The 27,617-nt window shown below is 44.7% G+C and overlaps 1 protein-coding gene across 1 annotated transcript in view; it reads right to left on the reverse strand.

Annotated features, from left to right (window-relative positions):
- The window catches only part of pnkp (polynucleotide kinase 3'-phosphatase), a 120,905-nt gene that overhangs the window by 70,117 nt on the left and 23,171 nt on the right, over positions 1 to 27,617 (reverse strand). The window contains exon 2 of the mRNA XM_072501574.1: positions 4,164 to 4,243. Within this exon, the coding sequence (XP_072357675.1) occupies positions 4,164 to 4,243 (80 nt within the window). The remainder of the gene's footprint in view (positions 1 to 4,163; positions 4,244 to 27,617) is intronic.

The following is a 27,617-nucleotide window of genomic DNA, read 5'->3' on the forward strand; positions in this document are numbered from 1 at the left end:
CCCTGTGTTACTGACTGTATCTCTACTGATGTTAATCCAGCTCCCTCACACTGTCACTCAGTAACCCCTCTCCCCCAGCACCCTGTGTTACTGACTGTATCTCTACTGATGTTAATCCAGCTCCCTCACACTGTCACTCTGTAACCCCTCTCCCCCAGCACCCTGTGTTACTGACTGTATCTCTACTGATGTTAATCCAGCTCCCTCACACTGTCACTCAGTAACCCCTCTCCCCCAGCACCCTGTGTTACTGACTGTATCTGTACTGATGTTAATCCAGCTCCCTCACACTGTCACTCAGTAACCCCTCTCCCCCAGCACCCTGTGTTACTGACTGTATCTCTACTGATGTTAATCCAGCTCCCTCACACTGTCACTCAGTAACCCCTCTCCCCCAGCACCCTGTGTTACTGACTGTATCTCTACTGATGTTAATCCAGCTCCCTCACACTGTCACTCAGTAACCCCTCTCCCCCAGCACCCTGTGTTACTGACTGTATCTCTACTGATGTTAATCCAGCTCCCTGACACTGTCACTCAGTAACCCCTCTCCCCCAGCGCCCTGTGTTACTGACTGTATCTGTACTGATGTTAATCCAGCTCCCTCACACTGTCACTCAGTAACCCCTCTCCCCCAGCTCCCTCACACTGTCACTCAGTAACCCCTCTCCCCCCAGCACCCTGTTACTGACTGTATCTCTACTGATGTTAATCCAGCTCGCTCACACTGTCACTCAGTAACCCCTCTCCCCCAGCACCCTGTGTTACTGACTGTATCTCTACTGATGTTAATTCAGCTCCCTCACACTGTCACTCAGTAACCCCTCTCCCCCAGCACCCTGTGTTACTGACTGTATCTCTACTGATGTTAATCCAGCTCCCTCACACTGTCACTCAGTAACCCCTCTCCCCCAGCACCCTGTGTTACTGACTGTATCTCTACTGATGTTAATCCAGCTCCCTCACACTGTCACTCAGTAACCCCTCTACCCCAGCGCCCTGTGTTACTGACTGTATCTCTACTGATGTTAATCCAGCTCCGTCACACTGTCACTCAGTAACCCGTCTCCCCCAGCACCCTGTGTTACTGACTGTATCTCTACTGATGTTAATCCAGCTCCCTCACACTGTCACTCAGTAACCCCTCTCCCCCAGCACCCTGTGTTACTGACTGTATCTCTACTGATGTTAATCCAGCTCCCTCACACTGTCACTCAGTAACCCCTCTCCCCCAGCACCCTGTGTTACTGACTGTATCTCTACTGATGTTAATCCAGCTCCCTCACACTGTCACTCTGTAACCCCTCTCCCCCAGCACCCTGTGTTACTGACTGTATCTCTACTGATGTTAATCCAGCTCCCTCACACTGTCACTCAGTAACCCCTCTCCCCCAGCACCCTGTGTTACTGACTGTATCTGTACTGATGTTAATCCAGCTCCCTCACACTGTCACTCAGTAACCCCTCTCCCCCAGCACCCTGTGTTACTGACTGTATCTCTACTGATGTTAATCCAGCTCCCTCACACTGTCACTCAGTAACCCCTCTCCCCCAGCACCCTGTGTTACTGACTGTATCTCTACTGATGTTAATCCAGCTCCCTCACACTGTCACTCAGTAACCCCTCTCCCCCAGCACCCTGTGTTACTGACTGTATCTCTACTGATGTTAATCCAGCTCCCTCACACTGTCACTCAGAAACCCCTCTACCCCAGCGCCCTGTGTTACTGACTGTATCTCTACTGATGTTAATCCAGCTCCCTCACACTGTCACTCAGTAACCCCTCTCCCCCAGTGCCCTGTGTTACTGACTGTATCTCTACTGATGTTAATCCAGCTCCCTCACACTGTCACTCAGTAACCCCTCTCCCCCAGCACCCTGTGTTACTGACTGTATCTCTACTGATGTTAATTCAGCTCCCTCACACTGTCACTCAGTAACCCGTCTCCCCAGCACCCTGTGTTACTGACTGTATCTCTACTGATGTTAATCCAGCTCCCTCACACAGTCACTCAGTAACCCCTCTCCCCCAGCACCCTGTGTTACTGACTGTATCTCTACTGATGTTAATCCAGCTCCCTCACACTGTCACTCAGTAACCCCTCTCCCCCAGCACCCTGTGTCACTGACTGTATCTCTACTGATGTTAATCCAGCTCCCTCACACTGTCACTCAGTAACTCCTCTCCCCCCAGCACCCTGTGTTACTGACTGTATCTCTACTGATGTTAATGCAGCTCCCTCACACTGTCACTCAGTAACCCCTCTCCCCCCGCACCCTGTGTTACTGACTGTATCTCTACTGATGTTAATTCAGCTCCCTCACACTGTCACTCAGTAACCCCTCTCCCCCAGCACCCTATTACTGACTGTATCTCTACTGATGTTAATCCAGCTCCCTCACACTGTCACTCAGTAACCCCTCTCCCCCAGCACCCTGTGTTACTGACTGTATCTCTACTGATGTTAATTCAGCTCCCTCACACTGTCACTCAGTAACCCCTCTCCCCCAGCACCCTATTACTGACTGTATCTCTACTGATGTTAATCCAGCTCCCTCACACTGTCACTCAGTAACCCCTCTCCCCCAGCACCCTGTGTTACTGACTGTATCTCTACTGATGTTAATTCAGCTCCCTCACACTGTCACTCAGTAACCCCTCTCCCCCAGCGCCCTGTGTTACTGACTGTATCTCTACTGATGTTAATCCAGCTCCCTCACACTGTCACTCAGTAACCCCTATCCCCCAGCACCCTGTGTTACTGACTGTATCTCTACTGATGTTAATTCAGCTCCCTCACACTGTCACTCAGTAACCCCTCTCCCCCAGCACCCTGTGTTACTGACTGTATCTCTACTGATGTTAATTCAGCTCCCTCACACTGTCACTCTGTAACCCCTCTCCCCCAGCACCCTGTGTTACTGACTGTATCTCTACTGATGTTAATCCAGCTCCCTCACACTGTCACTCAGTAACCCCTCTCCCCCAGCACCCTGTGTTACTGACTGTATCTCTACTGATGTTAATCCAGCTCCCTCACACTGTCACTCAGTAACCCCTCTCCCCCAGCACCCTGTGTTACTGACTGTATCTCTACTGATGTTAATCCAGCTCCCTCACACTGTCACTCAGTAACCCCTATCCCCCAGCACCCTGTGTTACTGACTGTATCTCTACTGATGTTAATTCAGCTCCCTCACACTGTCACTCAGTAACCCCTCTCCCCCAGCACCCTGTGTTACTGACTGTATCTCTACTGATGTTAATTCAGCTCCCTCACACTGTCACTCTGTAACCCCTCTCCCCCAGCACCCTGTGTTACTGACTGTATCTCTACTGATGTTAATCCAGCTCCCTCACACTGTCACTCAGTAACCCCTCTCCCCCAGCACCCTGTGTTACTGACTGTATCACTACTGATGTTAATCCAGCTCCCTCACACTGTCACTCAGTAACACGTCTCCCCAGCACCCTGTGTTACTGACTGTATCTCTACTGATGTTAATCCAGCTCCCTCACACTGTCACTCAGTAACCCCTCTCTCCCAGCACCCTGTGTTACTGACTGTATCTCTACTGATGTTAATCCAGCTCCCTCACACTGTCACTCAGTAACCCCTCTCCCCCAGCACCCTGTGTTACTGACTGTATCTCTACTGATGTTAATCCAGCTCCCTCACACTGTCACTCAGTAACCCCTCTCTCACCCAGCATCCTGTGTTACTGACTGTATCTCTACTGATGTTAATCCCGCTCCCTGACACTGTCACTCAGTAACCCCGCTCCCCCCAGCACCCTGTGTTACTGACTGTATCTCTACTGATGTTAATCCAGCTCCCTCACACTGTCACTCAGTAACCCGTCTCCCCAGCACCCTGTGTTACTGACTGTATCTCTACTGATGTTAATCCAGCTCCCTCACACTGTCACTCAGTAACCCGTCTCCCCCAGCACCCTGTGTTAATGCCTGTATCTCTACTGATGTTAATCCAGCTCCCTCACACTGTCACTCAGTAACCCCTCTCCCCCAGCACCCTGTGTTAATGCCTGTATCTCTACTGATGTTAATCCAGCTCCCTCACACTGTCACTCAGTAACCCCTCTCCCCCAGCACCCTGTGTTAATGCCTGTATCTCTACTGATGTTAATCTACGGGTTTTACCTCCAATCATCGGTTCCGGTGGGGAAAACCTTCCCTGATTTTGTGGTAATTATTGTTCCATCAATATCGAAGCCTGCAAACTATCAATAAAAACACATTCATTTCAGACAGAAATAGTGCAATTAAATTCCAGTCTGTACCTCACTCCCGGGTAACTGTTATTCTATATATAAACCACCCCGAACCCCTCGGTTAGATTCCAGTCTGCAACTCACTCCCGGGTATCTGTTATTCTGTATATAAACCACCCCGAACCCCTCGATTAGATTCCAGTCTGTAACTCACTCCCGGGTATCTGTTATTCTATATATAAACCACCCTGAACCCCTCGATTAGATTCCAGTCTGTAACTCACTCCCGGGTATCTGTTATTCTATATATAAACCAGCCTGAACCCCTCGATTAGATTCCAGTCTGTAACTCACTCCCGGGTATCTGTTATTCTATATATAAACCACCCTGAACCCCTCGATTAGATTCCAGTCTGTAACTCACTCCCGGGTATCTGTTATTCTATATATAAACCACCCCGAACCCCTCGATTAGATTCCAGTCTGTAACTCACTCCCGGGTATCTGTTATTCTATATATAAACCACCCCGAACCCCTCGATTAGATTCCAGTCTGTAACTCACTCCCGGGTATCTGTTATTCTATATATAAACCAGCCTGAACCCCTCGATTAGATTCCAGTCTGTAACTCACTCCCGGGTATCTGTTACTCTATATATAAACCACCCCGAACCCCTCAATTAGATTCCAGTCTGTAAGTCACTCCCGGGGATCTGTTACTCTATATATAAACCTCCCCGAACCCCTCGATTAGATTCCAGTCTGTAACTCACTCCCGGGTATCTGTTATTCTATATATAAACCACCCCGAACCCCTCGATTAGATTCCAGTCTGTAACTCACTCCCGGGTATCTGTTATTCTATATATAAACCACCCTGAACCCCTCGATTAGATTCCAGTCTGTAACTAACTCCCGGGTATCTGTTATTCTATATATAAACCACCCTCAACACCTCGATTAGATTCCAGTCTGTAACTCACTCCCGGGTATCTGTTATTCTATATATAAACCACCCCGAACACCTCTATTAGATTCCAGTCTGTAACTCACTCCCGGGTATCTGTTATTCTATATATCAACCACCCCGAACCCCTCGATTAGATTCCAGTCTGTAACTCACACCCGGGTATCTGTTATTCTATATATAAACCACCCCAAACCCCTCGAATAGATTCCAGTCTGTAACTCGCTCCCGGGTATCTGTTATTCTATATATATAAACCACCCCGAAGCCCTCGAATAGATTCCAGTCTGTAACTCACTCCCGGGTATCTGTTATTCTATATATAATCCACCCCGAACCCCTCGATTAGATTCCAGTCTGTAACTCACTCCCGGGTATCTGTTATTCGATATATAAACCACCCCGAACCCCTCGATTAGATTCCAGTCTGTAACTCACTCCCGGGTATCTGTTATTCTATATATAAACCACCCTGAACACCTCGATTAGATTCCAGTCTGTAACTCACTCCCGGGTGTCTGTTATTCTGTATATAAACCACGCTGAACCCCTCGATTAGATTCCAGTCTGTAACTCACTCCGGGGTATCTGTTATTCTATATATAAACAACCCCGAACCCCTCGATTCGATTCCAGTCTGTAACTCACTCCCGGGTATCTGTTATTCTACATGTAAACCACCCCGAACACCTCGATTAGATTCCAGTCTGTAACTCACTCCCGGGGATCTGTTATTCTATATATAAACCTCCCCGAACCCCTCGATTAGATTCCAGTCTGTAACTCACTCCCGGGTATCTGTTACTCTATATATAAACCACCCTGAACCTCTCGATTAGATTCCAGTCTGCAACTCACTCCCAGGTATCTGTTACTCTATATATAAACCACCCCGAACCCCTCGATTAGATTCCAGTCTGTAACTCACTCCCGGGTATCTGTTATTCTATATATAAACCACACCGAAACCCTCGATTAGATTCCAGTCTGCAACTCACTCCCAGGTATCTGTTACTCTATATATAAACCACCCCGAACACCTCGATTAGATTCCAGTCTGTAACTCACTCCCGGGTATCTGTTATTCTATGTATAAACCACCCCGAACCCCTCGATTAGATTCCAGTCTGATACTCACTCCCAGGTATCTGTTATTCTATATATCAACCACTCCGAACCCCTCGATTAGATTCCAGTCTGTAAATCACTCCCGGGTATCGGTTATTCTATATATAAACCACGACGAACCCCTCGATTAGATTCGAGTCTGTAACTCACTCCCGGGTATCTGTTATTCTATATATAAAAAATCCCGAACCCCTCGATTAGATTCCAGTTTGTAACTCACTCCCGGGTATCTGTTATTCTATATATCAACCACCCCGGACCCCTCGATTAGAATCCAGTCTGCAACTCACTCCCGGGTATCTGTTAGTCTATATATAAACCACCCCGAACACCTCGATTAGATTCCAATCTGTAACTCACTCCCGGGTATCTGTTATTCTATATATCAACCACCCCGAACCCCTCGATTAGATTCCAGTCTGTAACTCACTCCCGGGTATCTGTTATTCTATATATAAACCACGCTGAACCCTTCGATTAGATTCCAGTCTGTAACTCACTCCCGGGTATCTGTTACTCTATATATAAACCACCCCGAACCCCTCGATTAGATTCCAGTCTGCAACTCACTCCCAGGTATCTGTTATTCTATATATCAACCACCCCGAACCCCTCGATTAGATTCCAGTCTGTAACTCACTCCCGGGTATCTGTTATTCTATATATAAACCACCACGAACCCCTCGATTAGATTCCAGTCTGTAACTCACTCCCGGGTATCTGTTATTCTATATATAAACCACACCGAACCCCTCGATTAGATTCCAGCCTGTAACTCACTCCCGGGTATCTGTTATTCTATATATGAACCATCCCGAACCTCTCGATTAGATTCCAGTGTGTAACTCACTCCCGGGTATCTGTTATTCTATATATAAACGACCCTGAACCACTCGATTAGATTCCAGTCTGTAACTCACTCCCGGGTATCTGTTATTCTATATATAAACCACCCTGAACCACTCGATTAGATTCCAGTCTGTAACTCACTCCCGGATATCTGTTATTCTATATATAAACCACCCCGAACCCCTCGATTAGATTCCAGTCGGTAACTCACTCCCGGGTATCTGTTATTCTATATATAAACCACCCCGAACCCCTCGATTAGATTCCAGTCTGTAAATCACTCCCAGGTATCTGTTATTCTATATATAAACCACCACGAACCCCTCGATTAGATTCCAGTCTGTAACTCACTCCCGGGTATCTGTTATTCTATATATAAACCACCCCGAACCCCTCGATTAGATTCCAGACTGTAACTCACTCCCGGGTATCTGTTATTCTATATATCAACCACCCCGAACCCCTCGATTAGATTCCAGTCTGCAACTCACTCCCGGGTATCTGTTATTCAATATATAAACCACCCCGAACACCTCGATTAGATTCCAGTCTGTAACTCACTCCCGGGTATCTGTTATTCTATATATCAACCACCCCGAACCCCTCGATTAGATTCCAGTCTGTAACTCACTCCCGGGTATCTGTTATTCTATATATCAACCACCCCGAACCCCTCGATTAGATTCCAGTCTGCAACTCACTCCCAGGTATCTGTTATTCTATATATCAACCACCCCGAACCCCTCGATTAGATTCCAGTCTGTAACTCACTCCCGGGTATCTGTTATTCTATATATAAACCACCACGAACCCCTCGATTAGATTCCAGTCTGTAACTCACTCCCGGGTATCTGTTATTCTATATATAAACCATCCCAAACCCCTCGATTAGATTCCAGTCTGTAACTCACTCCCTGGTATCTGTTATTCTATATATAAACCACCCTGAACCCCTCGATTAGATTCCAGTCTGTAACTCACTCCCGGGTATCTGTTATTCTATATATAAACCATCCCGAACCCCTCGATTAGATTCCAGTCTGTAACTCACTCCAGGGTATCTGTTATTCTATATATAAACCACCCTGAACCCCTCGATTAGATTCCAGTCTGTAACTCACTCCCGGGTATCTGTTATTCTATATATAAACCATCCCGAACCCCTCGATTAGATTCCAGTCTGTAACTCACTCCCGGGTATCTGTTATTCTATATATGAACCATCCCGAACCTCTAGATTAGATTCCAGTGTGTAACTCACTCCCGGGTTTCTGTTATTCTATATATAAACCACCCCGAACCCCTCGATTAGATTCCAGTCTGTAACTCACTCCCGGGTATCTGTTATTCTATATATAAACCATCCCGAACCCCCCGATTAGATTCCAGTCTGTAACTCACTCCCGGGTATCTGTTATTCTATATATAAACCACCCCGAACCCCTCGATTAGATTCCAGTCTGTAACTCACTCCCGGGTATCTGTTATTCTATATATAAACCACCCCGAACCCCTCGATTAGATTCCAGTCTGTAACTCACTCCCGGGTTTCTGTTATTCTATATATAAACCACCCCGAACCCCTCGATTAGATTCCAGTCTGTAACTCACTCCCGGGTATCTGTTATTCTATATATAAACCACCCCGAACCCCTCGATTAGATTCCAGTCTGTAACTCACTCCCGGGTATCTGTTATTCTATATATAAACCACCTCGAACCCCTCGATTAGATTCCAGTCTGCAACTCACTCCCGGGTATCTGTTATTCTATATATAAACCACCCCGAACCCCTCGATTAGATTCCAGTCTGTAACTCACTCCCGGGTATCTGTTATTCTATATATAAACCACCCCGAACCCCTCGATTAGATTCCAGTCTGTAACTCACTCCCGGGTATCTGTTATTCTATATATAAACCACCCCGAACCCCTCGATTAGATTCCAGTCTGTAACTCACTCCCGGGTATCTGTTATTCTATATATAAACCACTCCAAACCCCTCTATTAGATTCCAGTCTGTAACTCACCCCCGGGTATCTGTTATTCTATATATAAACCACCCTGAACCCCTCGATTAGATTCCAGTCTGTAACTCACACCCGGGTATCTGTTATTCTATATATAAACCACCCCGAACCCCTCGATTAGATTCTAGTCTGTAACTCACTCCCGGGCATCTGTTATTCTATATATAAACCACCCCGAACCCCTCGATTAGATTCCAGTCTGTAACTCACTCCCGGGTATCTGTTATTCTATATATAAACCACTCCGAACCCCTCGATTCGATTCCAGTCTGTAACTCACTCCCGGGTATCTGTTATTCAATATATAAACCACCCCGAGCCCCTCGATTAGATTCCAGTCTGTAACTCACTCCCGGATATCTGTTATTCTATATATAAACCACCCCGAACCACTCGATTAGATTCCAGTCTATAACTCTCTCCCGGGTATCTGTTATTCTATATATAAACCACCCCGAACCACTCGATTAGAGTCCAGTCTGTAACTCACTCCCGGGTATCTGTTATTCTATATATGAACCATCCCGAACCTCTCGATTACATTCCAGTCTGTAACTCACTCCCGGGTATCTGTTATTCTATATATAAACAACCACGAACCTCTCGATTAGATTCCAGTCTGTAATTCACCCCCGGGTATATGTTATTCTATATATAAACCACCCCGAACCCCTCGATTAGAGTCCAGTCTGTAACTCACTCCCGGGTATTTGTTATTCTATATATAAACCATCCCGAACCCCTCGATTAGATTCCAATCTGTAACTCACTCCCGGGTATCTGTTATTCTATATATAAACCACTCCGAACCCCTCGATTCGATTCCAGTCTGTAACTCACTCCCGGGTATCTGTTATTCAATATATAAACCACCCCGAGCCCCTCGATTAGATTCCAGTCTGTAACTCACTCCCGGGTATCTGTTATTCTATATATAAACCACCCCGAACCCCTCGATTAGATTCCAGTCTGTAACTCACTCCCGGGTATCTGTTATTCTATATATAAACCACCCCGAACCCCTCGATTAGATTCCAGTCTGTAACTCACTCCCGGGTATCTGTTATTCTATATATAAACCACCCTGAACCCCTCGATTAGATTCCAGTCTGTAACTCACTCCCGGGTATCTGTTATTCTATATATAAACCACCCCGAACCCCTCGATTAGATTCCAGTCTGTAACTCACTCCCGGGTATCTGTTATTCTATATATAAACCACCCCGAACCCCTCGATTAGATTCCAGTCTGTAACTCACTCCCGGGTATCTGTTATTCTATATATAAACCACTCCAAACCCCTCGATTAGATTACAGTCTGTAACTCACCCCCGGGTATCTGTTATTCTATATATAAACCACCCTGAACCCCTCGATTAGATTCCAGTCTGTAACTCACACCCGGGTATCTGTTATTCTATATATAAACCACCCCGAACCCCTCGATTAGATTCTAGTCTGTAACTCACTCCCGGGCATCTGTTATTCTATATATAAACCACCCCGAACCCCTCGATTAGATTCCAGTCTGCAACTCACTCCCGGGTATCTGTTATTCTATATATAAACCACCCCTGAACCCCTCGATTAGATTCTAGTCTGTACCTCACCCCCGGGTATCTGTTATTCTATATATAAACCACTCCGAACCCCTCGATTTGATTCCAGTGTGTAACTCACTCCCGGGCATCTGTCATTCTATATATAAACCACCCCGAACCCCTCGATTAGATTCCAGTCTGTAACTCACTCCCGGGTATCTGTTATTCTATATATAAACCACTCCGAACCCCTCGATTCGATTCCAGTCTGTAACTCACTCCCGGGTATCTGTTATTCAATATATAAACCACCCCGAGCCCCTCGATTAGATTCCAGTCTGTAACTCACTCCCGGATATCTGTTATTCTATATATAAACCACCCCGAACCACTCGATTAGATTCCAGTCTATAACTCTCTCCCGGGTATCTGTTATTCTATATATAAACCACCCCGAACCACTCGATTAGAGTCCAGTCTGTAACTCACTCCCGGGTATCTGTTATTCTATATATGAACCATCCCGAACCTCTCGATTACATTCCAGTCTGTAACTCACTCCCGGGTATCTGTTATTCTATATATAAACAACCCCGAACCTCTCGATTAGATTCCAGTCTGTAACTCACTCCCGGGTATCTGTTATTCTATATATAAACCTCCCCGAACCCCTCAATTAGATTCCGGTCTGTAACCCACTCCCGGGTATCTGTTATTCTATATATAAACAACCCCGAACCTCTCGATTACATTCCAGTCTGTAACTCACTCCCGGGTATCTGTTATTCTATATATAAACAACCCCGAACCTCTCGATTAGATTCCAGTCTGTAATTCACCCCCGGGTATATGTTATTCTATATATAAACCACCCCGAACCCCTCGATTAGATTCCAGTCTGTAACTCACTCCCGGGTATTTGTTATTCTATATATAAACCATCCCGAACTCCTCGATTAGATTCCAATCTGTAACTCACTCCCGGGTATCTGTTATTCTATATATAAACCACTCCGAACCCCTCGATTCGATTCCAGTCTGTAACTCACTCCCGGGTATCTGTTATTCAATATATAAACCACCCCGAGCCCCTCGATTAGATTCCAGTCTGTAACTCACTCCCGGGTATCTGTTATTCTATATATAAACCACCCCGAACCCCTCGATTAGATTCCAGTCTGTAACTCACTCCCGGGTATCTGTTATTCTATATATGAACCATCCCGAACCTCTCGATTAGATTCCAGTCTGTAACTCACTCCCGGGTATCTGTTATTCTATATATAAACCACCCCGAACCCCTCGATTAGATTCCAGTCTGCAACTCACGCCCGGGTATCTGTTATTCTCTATATAAAACACCCCGAGCCCCTCGATTCGATTCCAGTCTGTAACTCACCACCGGGTATCTGTTATTTAATATATAAACCACCCTAAACCCCTCGATTAGATTCCAGTCTGCAACTCACTCCCGGGTATCTGTTATTCTATATATAAACCACCCTGAACCACTCGATTAGATTCCAGTATGTAACTCACCCCCGGGTATCTGTTATTTTATATATAAAGCACCCCGAACCCCTCGATTAGATTCCAGTCTGTAACTCACCCCCGGGTATATGTTATTCTATATATAAACCACTCCTAACCCCTCGATTCGATTCCAGTCTGTAACTCACTCCCGGGTATCTGTTATTCAATATATAAACCACCCCGAGCCCCTCGATTAGATCCCAGTCTGTAACTCACTCCCGGGTATCTGTTATTCTATATATAAACCACCCCGAACCCCTCGATTAGATTCCAGTCTGTAACTCACTCCCGGGTATCTGTTATTCTATATATAAACCACCCTGAACTCCTCGATTAGATTCCAGTCTGTAACTCACTCCCGGGTATCTGTTATTCTATATATAAACCACCCCGAACCCCTCGATTAGATTCCAGTCTGCAACTCACTCCCGGGTATCTGTTATTCTATATATAAACCACCCTGAACCCCTCGATTAGATTCCCGTCTGTAAGTCACACCCGGGTATCTGTTATTCTATATATAAACCACCCCGAACCCCTCGATTAGATTCTAGTCTGTAACTCACTCCCGGGCATCTGTTATTCTATATATAAACCACCCCGAACCCCACGATTAGATTCCAGTCTGCAACTCACTCCCGGGTATCTGTTATTCTATATATAAACCACCCTGAACCCCTCAATTAGATTCTAGTCTGTAACTCACCCCCGGGTATCTGTTATTCTATATGTAAACCACTCCGAACCCCTCGATTAGATTCCAGTCTGTAACTCACTCCCGGGCATCTGTTATTCTATATATAAACCACCCCGAACCCCTCGATTAGATTCCAGTCTGTAACTCACTCCCGGGTATCTGTTATTCGATATATAAACCACTCCGAACCCCTCGATTCGATTCCAGTCTGTAACTCACTCCCGGGTATCAGTTATTCAATATATAAACCACTCCGAGCCCCTCGATTAGATTCCAGTCTGTAACTCACTCCCGGATATCTGTTATTCTATATATAAACCACCCCGAACCACTCGATTAGATTCCAGTCTGTAACTCACCCCCGGGTATCTGTTATTCTATATATAAACAACCCCGAACCTCTCGATTAGATTCCAGTCTGTAACTCACCCCCGGGTATCTGTTATTCTATATATAAACCACCCTGAACCCCTCGATTAGATTCCAGTCTGTAACTCACCCCCGGGTATGTGTTATTCTATATATAAACTACCCCGAACCACTTGATTAGATTCTAGTCTGTACCTCACTCACGGGTATCTGTTATTCTATATATAAACCACCCTGAACCACTCTATTAGATTCCAGTCTGTAACTCACTCCCGGGAATCTGTTATTCGATATATAATCACCCTCAACCCCCCGATTAGATTCCAGTCTGTAACTCACTCCCGGGTATCTGTTACTCTATTTATAAACCCCCACGAACCCCTCGATTAGATTCCAGTCTGTAACTCACCCCCGGGTATTTGTTATTCTATATATGAACTACCCCGAACCCCTCGATTAGATTCTAGTCTGTACCTCACTCCCGGGTATCTGTTATTCTATATATAAACCACCCCGAACCCCTCGATTAGAGTCCAGTCTGTAACTCACTCCCGGGTATCTGTTATTCTATATATAAACTACCCCGAACCCCTCGATTAGATTCCAGTCTGTAACTCACCCCCGGGTATCTGTTGTTCTATATATAAACCATCCCGAACCCCTCGATTAGATTCCAGTCTGCAACTCACTCCCGGGTATCTGATATTCGATATATAAACCACCCCGAACCCCTTGATTAGATTCCAGTCGGTAACTCACTCCCGGGTATCTGTTATTCTATACATAAACTACCCCGAACCCCTTGATTAGATTCTTGTCTGTACCTCACACCCGGGTGTCTGTTATTCTATATATACACCACCCCGAACCTCTCAATTAGATTTCAGTCTGTAACTCACTCCCGGGTATCTGTTATTCTTTCTATAAACCTCCCCGAACCCCTCGTTTAGATTCCAGTCTGTAACACACTCCCGGATATCTGTTATTCTATATATCAAACCCCCGAAGCCCTCGATTAGATTCCAGTCTGTAACTCACTCCCGGGTATCTGTTATTCTATATATAACCCACCCTGAACCCCTCGATTAGATTCCAGTCTGTACCCCACCCCCGGGTATCTGTTATTCTATATATAAACCATCCTGAACCCCTCGATTAGATTCTAGTCTGTACCTCACACCCGGGTATCTGTTATTCTATATATAAACCACTCCGAACCCCTCGATTCGATTCCAGTCTGTAACTCACTCCCGGGTATCTGTTATTCTATATATAAACCACCCTGAACCACTCGATTAGATTCCAGTCTGTAACTCACTCCCGGGTATCTGTTATTCTATATATAAACTACACTAAACCCCTCGATTAGATTCCAGTCTGCAACTCACTCCCGGGTATCTGTTATTCTATATATAAACCACCCTGAACCACTCGATTAGATTCCAGTCTGTAACTCACTCCCGGGTATCTGTTATTCTGTATATAAACCACCCCGAACCCCGCGATTAGATTCCAGTCTGTAACTCACTCCCGGGTATCTGTTATTCTTTATATAAACCACCCTGAACCCCTCGATTAGATTCCAGTCTGTAACTCACCCCCGGGTATCTGTTATTTTATATATAAAGCACGCCGAACCCCTCGATTAGATTCCAGTCTGTAACTCACCCCCGGGTATACGTTATTCTATATATAAACTACCCCGAACCCCTCGATTAGATTCTAGTCTGTACCTCACTCCCGGGTATCTGTTATTCTATATATAAACCACCCCGAACCCCTCGATTAGAGTCCAGTCTGTCACTCACTCGCGGGTATTTGTTATTCTATATAAAAACCATCCCGAACCTCTCGATTAGATTCCAGTCTGTAACTCACTCCCGGGTATCTGTTATTCTATATATAAACCACCCCGAGCCCCTCGATTAGATTCCAGTCTGTAACTCAGTCCCGGATATCTGTTATTCTATATATAAACCAACCCGAACCTCTCGATTATATTCCAGTCTGCAACTCACTCCCGGGTATCTGTTATTCTATATATAAACCACTCCGAACCCCTCGATTCGATTCCAGTCTGTAACTCACTCCCGGGTATCTGTTATTCTATATATAAACCACCCCGAGCCCCTCGATTAGATTCCAGTCTGTAACTCAGTCCCGGATATCTGTTATTCTATATATAAACCAACCCGAACCTCTCGATTATATTCCAGTCTGCAACTCACTCCCGGGTATCTGTTATTCTATATATAAACCACCCCGAACCCCTCGATTAGATTCCAGTCTGTAACTCACCCCCGGGTATCTGTTATTCTATATATAAAGCACCCCGAACCCCTCGATTAGATTCCAGTCTGTAACTCACCCCCGGGTATATGTTATTCTATATATAAACTACCCCGAACCCCTCGATTAGATTCTAGTCTGTCCCTCACTCCCGGGTATCTGTTATTCTATATATAAAGCACCCCGAACCCCTCAATTAGATTCCAGTCTGTAACTCACCCCCGGGTATATGTTATTCTATATATAAACTACCGCGAACCCCTTGATTAGATTCTAGTCCGTACCTCACTCCCGGGTATCTGTTGTTCTATATATAAACCACCCTGAACCACTCGATTAGATTCCAGTCTGTAACTCACTTCCGTGTATCTGTTATTCAATATATAAACCACCCCGAACCCCTCGATTAGATTCCAGTCTGTACCTCACTCCCGGGTATCTGTTATTCTATATATAAACCACCTCAAACCCCTCGATTAGAGTCCAGTCTGTAACTCACTCCCGGGTATCTGTTATTCTATATATAAACTACCCCGAACCCCTCGATTAGATTCCAGTCTGCAACTCACTCCCGGGTATCTGTTATTCTATATATAAACCACCCCGAACCCCTCGATTAGATTCCAGTCTGTACCTCACTCCCGGGTATCTGTTATTCTATATATAAACCACCACGAACCCCTCGATTAGATTCCAGTCGGTAACCCACTCCCGGGTATCTGTTATTCTATATATAAACCACCTCAAACCCCTCGATTAGAGTCCAGTCTGTAACTCACTCCCGGGTATCTGTTATTCTATATATAACTACCCCGAACCCCTCGATTAGATTTCAGTCTGTAACCCACTCCCGGGTATCTGTTATTCTATATATAAGTCACCCCGAACCCCTCGATTAGATTCCAGTCTGTAACTCACTCCCGGGTATCTGTTATTCTATATATAAACCACCCCGAACCCCTCGATTAGATTCCAGTCTGTAACTCACCCCCAGGTATATGTTATTCTATATATAAACTACCCCGAACCCCTCGATTAGATTCTAGTCTGTACCTCACTCCCGGGTATCTGTTATTCTATATATAAACCACCCCAAACCCCTCGATTAGATTCCAGTCTGTAACTCACTCCCGGGTATCTGTTATTCTATATATAAACCACCCCGAACCCCTCGATTAGATTCCAGTCTGTAACTCACCCCCAGGTATATGTTATTCTATATATAAACTACCCCGAACCCCTCGATTAGATTCTAGTCTGTACCTCACTCCCGGGTATCTGTTATTCTATATATAAACCACCCCAAACCCCTCGATTAGATTCCAGTCTGTAACTCACCCCCGGGTATATGTTATTCTATATATAAACTACCCCGAACCCCTTGATTAGATTCTAGTCTGTACGTCACTCAAGGGTATCTGTTATTCTATATATAAACCACCCTAAACCCCTCGATTAGATTCCAGTCTGCAACTCACTCCCGGGTATCTGTTATTCTATATATAAACCACCCTGAACCACTCGATTAGATTCCAGTCTGTAACTCACTCCCGGGTATCTGTTATTCTATATATAAACCACCCCGAACCCCTCGATTAGATTCCAGTCTGTAACTCACTCCCGGATATCTGTTATTCTATATATATAAACCACCCCGAACCCCTCAATTAGATTACAGTCTGCAACTTACACCCGGGTATCTGTTATTCTATATATAAACCACCCCGAACCCCTCGATTAGATTCCAGTCTGTAACTCACCCCCGGGTATCTGTTATTCTATATATAAACAACCCCGAACCCCTCGATTAGATTCCAGTCTGTAACTCACCCCCGGGTATATGTTATTCTATATATAAACTACCCCTAACCCCTCGATTAGATTCTAGTCTGTACCTCACTCCCGGGTATCTGTTATTCTATATATAAACCACCCCAAACCCCTCGATTAGAGTCCAGTCTGTAACTCACTCCCGGGTATCTGTTATTCTATGTATAAACTACCCCGAACCCCTCGATTAGATTCCAGTCTGCAACTCACTCCCGGGTATCAGTTATTCTATATATAAACCACCCCGAACCCCTTGATTAGATTCCAGTCTGTAACTCACCCCCGGGTATATGTTATTCTATATATAAACTACCCCGAACCCCTCGATTAGATTCTAGTCTGTACCTCACTCCCGGGTATCTGTTATTCTATATATAAACCACCCCGAACCCCTCGATTAGAGTCCAGTCTGTAACTCACTCGCGGGTATCTGTTATTCTATATATAAACCACCCCGAACCCCTCGATTAGATTCCAGTCTGTAACTCACTCCCGGGTATCTGTTATTCTATATATAAACCACCCCGAACCCCTCGATTAGATTCCAGTCTGCAACTCACTCCCGGGTATCTGTTATTCTATATATAAACCACCCTGAACCGCTCGATTAGATTCCAGTCTGTAACTCACTCGCGGGTATCTGTTATTCTGTATATAAACCACCCCGAACCCCTCGATTAGATTCCAGTCTGCAACTCACTCCCGGGTATCTGTTATTCTATATATAAACCACCCTGAACCGCTCGATTAGATTCCAGTCTGTAACTCACTCCCGGGCATCTGTTATTCTATACATAAACCACCCTGAACCGCTCGATTAGATTCCAGTCTGTAACTCACTCCCGGGCATCTGTTATTCTATATATAAACCACCCCGAACCCCTCGACTAGATTCCAGTGTGTAACTCACTCCCGGGTATCTGTTATTCTATATATAAACCACCACGAACCCCTCGATTAGATTCCAGTCTGCAACTCACTCCCGGGTATCTGTTATTCTCTATATAAAACACCCCGAACCCCTCGATTAGATTCCAGTCTGTAACTCACTCCCGGGTATCTGTTATTCTATATATAAACCACCCCGAACCCCTCGATTAGATTCCTGTCTGTAACTCACTCCCGGGTATCTGTTATTCTATATATAAACCACCGTGAACCCCTCGATTAGATTCCAGTCTGTAACTCACCCCCGGGTATCTGTTATTTTATATATAAACCACCCCGAACCCCACGATTAGATTCCAGTCTGTAACTCACCCCCGGGTATATGTTATTCTATATATAAACTACCCCGAACCCCTCGATTAGATTCTAGTCTCTACCTCACACCCGGGTGTCTGTTATTCTATATATAAACCACCCCGAACCTCTCAATTAGATTTAAGTCGGTAACACACTCCCGGGTATCTGTTATTCTTTCAATAAACCACCCCGAACCCCTCGTTTAGATTCCAGTCTGAACACACTCCCGGATATCTGTTATTTTATATATAAACCCCCCGAACCCCTCGATTAGATTCTTGTCTGTACCTCACACCCGGGTGTCTGTTATTCTATATATAAACCACCCCGAACGTCTCAATTAGATTTCAGTCTGTAACTCACTCCCGGGTATCTGTTATTCTTTCTATAAACCACCCCGAACCCCTCGTTTAGATTCCAGTCTGTAACACACTCCCGGATATCTGTTATTCTTTATATAAACCCCCCGAACCCCTCGATTAGATTCCAGTCTGTAACTCACTCCCGGGTATCTGTTATTCTATATATAAACCACCCTGAACCCCTCGATTAGATTCCAGTCTGTACCCCTCCCCCGGGTATCTGTTATTCTATATATAAACCACCCTGAACCCCTCGATTAGATTCTAGTCTGTACCTCACACCCGGGTATCTGTTATTCTATATATAAACCACTCCGAACCCCTCGATTCGATTCTAGTCTGTAACTCACTCCGGGGTATCTGTTATTCTATCTATAAACCACCCTGAACCACTCGATTAGATTCCAGTCTGTAACTCACTCCCGGGTATCTGTTATTCTATATATAAACCACCCTAAACCCCTCGATTAGATTCCAGTCTGCAACTCACTTCCGGGTGTCTGTTATTCTATATATAAAGCACCCCGAACCCCTCGATTAGATTCCAGTCTGTAACTCACCCCCGGGTATCTGTTATTCTATATATAAACTACCCCGAACCCCTCGATTAGATTCTAGTCTGTACCTCACTCCCGGGTATCTGTTATTCTATATATAAACCACCCCGAACCCCTCGATTAGATTCTAGTCTGTACCTCACTCCCGGGTATCTATTATTCTATATATAAACCACCCCGAACCCCTCGATTAGAGTCCAGTCTGTAACTCACTCCCGGGTATCTGTTATTCTATATATAAACTACCCCGAACCCCTCGATTAGATTCCAGTCTGCAACTCACTCCCGGGTATCTGTTATTCTATATATAAACCACCCGGAACCCCTCGATTAGATTCCAGTCTGTAACTCACCCCCGGGTATATGTTATTCTATATATAAACTACCCCGAACCCCTCGATTAGATTCTAGTCTGTACCTCACTCCCGGGTATCTGTTATTCTATATATAAACCACTCCGAACCCCTCGATTAGATTCCAGTCTGTAACGCACCCCCGGGTATATGTGATTCTATATATAAACTACCCCGAACCCCTTGATTAGATTCCAGCCGGTAACTCACTCCCGGGTATCTGTTATTCTATATATAAACTACCCCAAACCCCTCGATTAGATTCTTGTCTGTACCTCACTCACGGGTGTCTGTTATTCTATATATAAACCACCCCGAACCTCTCAATTAGATTTCAGTCTGTAACTCACTCCCGGGTATCTGTTATTATTTCTATAAACCACCCCGAACCCTTCGTTTAGATTCCAGTCTGTAACACACTCCCGGATATCTGTTATTCTATATATAAACCCCCCGAACCCCTCGATTAGATTCCAGTCTGTAACTCACTCCCGGGTATCTGTTATTCTATATCTCAACCACCCTGAACCCCTCGATTAGATTCCAGTCTGTACCCCACCCCCGGGTATCTGTTATTCTATATATAAACCACCCTGAACCCCTCGATTAGATTCTAGTCTGTACCTCACACCCGGGTATCTGTTATTCTATATATAAACCACTCCGAAACCCTCGATTCGATTCCAGTCTGTAACTCACTCCGGGGTATCTGTTATTCTATATATAAACCACTCCGAACCACTCGATTAGATTCCAGTCTGTAACTCACTCCCGGGTATCTGTTATTCTATATATAAATCACCCTGAACCCCCCGATTAGATTCCAGTCTGTAACTCACCCCCGGGTATCTGTAATTTTATATATAAAGCACCCCGAACCCCTCGATTAGATTCCAGTCTGTAACTCACCCCCGGGTATATGTTATTCTCTATATAAACTACCCCGAACCCCTCAATTAGAGTCCAGTCGGTAACTCACTCCCGGGTATTTGTTATTCTATATATAAACCATCCCGAACCCCTCGATTAGATTCCAGTCTGTAACTCACTCCCGGGTATCTGTTATTCTATATATAAACCACTCCAAACCCCTCGATTCGATTCCAGTCTGTAACTCACTCCCGGGTATCTGTTATTCAAAATATAAACCACCCCGAGCCCCTCGATTAGATCCCAGTCTGTAACTCACTCCCGGGTATCTGTTATTCAAAATATAAACCACCCCGAGCCCCTCGATTAGATCCCAGTCTGTAACTCACTCCCGGATATCTGTTATTCTATATATAAACCACCCCGAACCTCTCGATTATATTCCAGTCTGTAGCTCACTTCCGTGTATCTGTTATTCAATATATAAACCACCCCGAACCCCTCGATTAGATTCCAGTCTGTAACTCACCCCCGGATATCTGTTATTCTATATATATATAAACCACCCCGAACCCCTCGATTATATTCCAGTCTGCAACTTACACCCGGGTATCTGTTATTCTATATATAAACCACCCAAAACCCCTCGATTAGATTCCAGTCTGTAACTCACCCCCGGGTATCTGTTATTCTATATATAAACAACCCCGAACCCCTCGATTAGATTCCAGTCTGTAACTCACCCCCGGGTATATGTTATTCTATATATAAACTACCCCGAACCCCTCGATTAGATTCTAGTCTGTACCTCACTCCCGGGCATCTGTTATTCTTCATGTAAACCACCCCGAACCCCTCGATTAGAGTCCAGTCTGTAACTCACTCCCGGGTATCTGTTATTCTATGTATAAACTACCCCGAACCACTCGATTAGATTCCAGTCTGCAACTCACTCCCGGGTATCTGTTATTCTATATATAAACCGCCCCGAACCCCTTGATTAGATTCCAGTCTGTAACTCACCCCCGGGTATATGTTATTCTATATATAAACTACCCAGAACCCCTCGATTAGATTCTAGTCTGTACCTCACTCCCGGGTATCTGTTATTCTATATATAAACCACCTCAAACCCCTCGATTAGAGTCCAGTCTGTAACTCACTCCCGGGTATCTGTTATTCTATATATAAACTACCCCGAACCCCTCGATTAGATTCCAGTCTGCAACTCACTCCCGGGTATCTGTTATTCTATATATAAACCACCCCGAACCCTTCGATTAGATTCCAGTCTGTAACTCACCCCCAGGTATATGTTATTCTATATATAAACTACCCCGAACCCCTCGATTAGATTCTAGTCTGTACCTCACTCCCGGGTATCTGTTATTCTATATATAAACCACCCCGAACCCCTCGATTAGATTCCAGTCTGTAACTCACCCCCTGGTATATGTTATTCTATATATAAACTACCCCGAACCCCTTGATTAGATTCTAGTCTGTACCTCACTCCTGGGTATCTGTTATTCTATATATAAACCACCCCGAACCCCTCGATTAGATTCCAGTCTGTACCTCACTCCCGGGTATCTGTTATTCTATATATAAACCACCTCAAACCCCTCGATTAGAGTCCAGTCTGTAACTCACTCCCGGGTATCTGTTATTCTATATATAAACTACCCCGAACCCCTCGATTAGATTCCAGTCTGCAACTCACTCCCGGGTATCTGTTATTCTATATATAAACCACCCCGAACCCCTCGATTAGATTCCAGTCTGTACCTCACTCCCGGGTATCTGTTATTCTATATATAAACCACCTCAAACCCCTCGATTAGAGTCCAGTCTGTAACTCACTCCCGGGTATCTGTTATTCTATATATAAACTACCCCGAACCCCTCGATTAGATTCCAGTCTGTAACCCACTCCCGGGTATCTGTTATTCTATATATAAGTCACCCCGAACCCCTCGATTAGATTCCAGTCTGTAACTCACTCCCGGGTATCTGCTATTCTATATATAAACCACCCCGAACCCCTCGATTAGATTCCAGTCTGTAACTCACCCCCAGGTATATGTTATTCTATATATAAACCACCCCGAACCCCTCGATTAGATTCTAGTCTGTACCTCACTCCCGGGTATCTGTTATTCTATATATAAACCACCCCAAACCCCTCGATTAGATTCCAGTCTGTAACTCACTCCCGGGTATCTGTTATTCTATATATAAACTACCCCGAACCCCTCGATTAGATTCTAGTCTGTACCTCACTCCCGGGTATCTGTTATTCTATATATAAACCACCCCAAACCCCTCGATTAGATTCCAGTCTGTAACTCACCCCCGGGTATATGTTATTCGATATATAAACTACCCCGAACCCCTTGATTAGATTCTAGTCTGTACGTCACTCCCGGGTATCTGTTATTCTATATATAAACCACCCTAAACCCCTCGATTAGATTCCAGTCTGCAACTCACTCCCGGGTATTTGTTATTCTATATATAAACCACCCTGAACCACTCGATTAGATTCCAGTCTGTAACTCACTCCCGGGTATCTGTTATTCTATATATAAACCACCCCGAACCCCTCGATTAGATTCCAGTCTGTAACTCACTCCCGGATATCTGTTATTCTATATATATAAACCACCCCGAACCCCTCAATTATATTACAGTCTGCAACTTACACCCGGGTATCTGTTATTCTATATATAAACCACCCCGAACCCCTCGATTAGATTCCAGTCTGTAACTCACCCCCGGGTATCTGTTATTCTATATATAAACAACGCCGAACCCCTCGATTAGATTCCAGTCTGTAACTCACCCCCGGGTATATGTTATTCTATATATAAACTACCCCGAACCCCTCGATTAGATTCTAGTCTGTACCTCACTCCCGGGTATCTGTTATTCTATATATAAACCACCCCAAACCCCTCGATTAGATTCCAGTCTGTAACTCACTCCCGGGTATCTGTTATTCTATATATAAACCACCCCGAGCCCCTCGATTAGATTCCAGTCTGTAACTCAGTCCCGGATATCTGTTATTCTATATATAAACCAACCCGAACCTCTCGATTATATTCCAGTCTGCAACTCACTCCCGGGTATCTGTTATTCTATATATAAACCACTCCGAACCCCTCGATTCGATTCCAGTCTGTAACTCACTCCCGGGTATCTGTTATTCTATATATAAACCACCCCGAGCCCCTCGATTAGATTCCAGTCTGTAACTCAGTCCCGGATATCTGTTATTCTATATATAAACCAACCCGAACCTCTCGATTATATTCCAGTCTGCAACTCACTCCCGGGTATCTGTTATTCTATATATAAACCACCCCGAACCCCTCGATTAGATTCCAGTCTGTAACTCACCCCCGGGTATCTGTTATTCTATATATAAAGCACCCCGAACCCCTCAATTAGATTCCAGTCTGTAACTCACCCCCGGGTATATGTTATTCTATATATAAACTACCCCGAACCCCTCGATTAGATTCTAGTCTGTCCCTCACTCCCGGGTATCTGTTATTCTATATATAAAGCACCCCGAACCCCTCAATTAGATTCCAGTCTGTAACTCACCCCCGGGTATATGTTATTCTATATATAAACTACCGCGAACCCCTTGATTAGATTCTAGTCCGTACCTCACTCCCGGGTATCTGTTGTTCTATATATAAACCACCCTGAACCACTCGATTAGATTCCAGTCTGTAACTCACTTCCGTGTATCTGTTATTCAATATATAAACCACCCCGAACCCCTCGATTAGATTCCAGTCTGTACCTCACTCCCGGGTATCTGTTATTCTATATATAAACCACCTCAAACCCCTCGATTAGAGTCCAGTCTGTAACTCACTCCCGGGTATCTGTTATTCTATATATAAACTACCCCGAACCCCTCGATTAGATTCCAGTCTGCAACTCACTCCCGGGTATCTGTTATTCTATATATAAACCACCCCGAACCCCTCGATTAGATTCCAGTCTGTACCTCACTCCCGGGTATCTGTTATTCTATATATAAACCACCACGAACCCCTCGATTAGATTTCAGTCTGTAACCCACTCCCGGGTATCTGTTATTCTATATATAAGTCACCCCGAACCCCTCGATTAGATTCCAGTCTGTAACTCACTCCCGGGTATCTGTTATTCTATATATAAACCACCCCGAACCCCTCGATTAGATTCCAGTCTGTAACTCACCCCCAGGTATATGTTATTCTATATATAAACTACCCCGAACCCCTCGATTAGATTCTAGTCTGTACCTCACTCCCGGGTATCTGTTATTCTATATATAAACCACCCCAAACCCCTCGATTAGATTCCAGTCTGTAACTCACTCCCGGGTATCTGTTATTCTATATATAAACCACCCCGAACCCCTCGATTAGATTCCAGTCTGTAACTCACCCCCAGGTATATGTTATTCTATATATAAACTACCCCGAACCCCTCGATTAGATTCTAGTCTGTACCTCACTCCCGGGTATCTGTTATTCTATATATAAACCACCCCAAACCCCTCGATTAGATTCCAGTCTGTAACTCACCCCCGGGTATATGTTATTCTATATATAAACTACCCCGAACCCCTTGATTAGATTCTAGTCTGTACGTCACTCAAGGGTATCTGTTATTCTATATATAAACCACCCTAAACCCCTCGATTAGATTCCAGTCTGCAACTCACTCCCGGGTATCTGTTATTCTATATATAAACCACCCTGAACCACTCGATTAGATTCCAGTCTGTAACTCACTCCCGGGTATCTGTTATTCTATATATAAACCACCCCGAACCCCTCGATTAGATTCCAGTCTGTAACTCACTCCCGGATATCTGTTATTCTATATATATAAACCACCCCGAACCCCTCAATTAGATTACAGTCTGCAACTTACACCCGGGTATCTGTTATTCTATATATAAACCACCCCGAACCCCTCGATTAGATTCCAGTCTGTAACTCACCCCCGGGTATCTGTTATTCTATATATAAACAACCCCGAACCCCTCGATTAGATTCCAGTCTGTAACTCACCCCCGGGTATATGTTATTCTATATATAAACTACCCCGAACCCCTCGATTAGATTCTAGTCTGTACCTCACTCCCGGGTATCTGTTATTCTATATATAAACCACCCCAAACCCCTCGATTAGAGTCCAGTCTGTAACTCACTCCCGGGTATCTGTTATTCTATGTATAAACTACCCCGAACCCCTCGATTAGATTCCAGTCTGCAACTCACTCCCGGGTATCAGTTATTCTATATATAAACCACCCCGAACCCCTTGATTAGATTCCAGTCTGTAACTCACCCCCGGGTATATGTTATTCTATATATAAACTACCCCGAACCCCTCGATTAGATTCTAGTCTGTACCTCACTCCCGGGTATCTGTTATTCTATATATAAACCACCCCGAACCCCTCGATTAGAGTCCAGTCTGTAACTCACTCGCGGGTATCTGTTATTCTATATATAAACCACCCCGAACCCCTCGATTAGATTCCAGTCTGTAACTCACTCCCGGGTATCTGTTATTCTATATATAAACCACCCCGAACCCCTCGATTAGATTCCAGTCTGCAACTCACTCCCGGGTATCTGTTATTCTATATATAAACCACCCTGAACCGCTCGATTAGATTCCAGTCTGTAACTCACTCGCGGGTATCTGTTATTCTGTATATAAACCACCCCGAACCCCTCGATTAGATTCCAGTCTGCAACTCACTTCCGGGTATCTGTTATTCTATATATAAACCACCCTGAACCGCTCGATTAGATTCCAGTCTGTAACTCACTCCCGGGCATCTGTTATTCTATACATAAACCACCCTGAACCGCTCGATTAGATTCCAGTCTGTAACTCACTCCCGGGCATCTGTTATTCTATATATAAACCACCCCGAACCCCTCGACTAGATTCCAGTGTGTAACTCACTCCCGGGTATCTGTTATTCTATATATAAACCACCACGAACCCCTCGATTAGATTCCAGTCTGCAACTCACTCCCGGGTATCTGTTATTCTCTATATAAAACACCCCGAACCCCTCGATTAGATTCCAGTCTGTAACTCACTCCCGGGTATCTGTTATTCTATATATAAACCACCCCGAACCCCTCGATTAGATTCCTGTCTGTAACTCACTCCCGGGTATCTGTTATTCTATATATAAACCACCGTGAACCCCTCGATTAGATTCCAGTCTGTAACTCACCCCCGGGTATCTGTTATTTTATATATAAACCACCCCGAACCCCACGATTAGATTCCAGTCTGTAACTCACCCCCGGGTATATGTTATTCTATATATAAACTACCCCGAACCCCTCGATTAGATTCTAGTCTCTACCTCACACCCGGGTGTCTGTTATTCTATATATAAACCACCCCGAACCTCTCAATTAGATTTAAGTCGGTAACACACTCCCGGGTATCTGTTATTCTTTCTATAAACCACCCCGAACCCCTCGTTTAGATTCCAGTCTGAACACACTCCCGGATATCTGTTATTTTATATATAAACCCCCCGAACCCCTCGATTAGATTCTTGTCTGTACCTCACACCCGGGTGTCTGTTATTCTATATATAAACCACCCCGAACGTCTCAATTAGATTTCAGTCTGTAACTCACTCCCGGGTATCTGTTATTCTTTCTATAAACCACCCCGAACCCCTCGTTTAGATTCCAGTCTGTAA

This window comes from Scyliorhinus torazame, chromosome 5, assembly GCF_047496885.1.
Source record: "Scyliorhinus torazame isolate Kashiwa2021f chromosome 5, sScyTor2.1, whole genome shotgun sequence".
Lineage (NCBI taxonomy): Eukaryota > Metazoa > Chordata > Chondrichthyes > Carcharhiniformes > Scyliorhinidae > Scyliorhinus > Scyliorhinus torazame.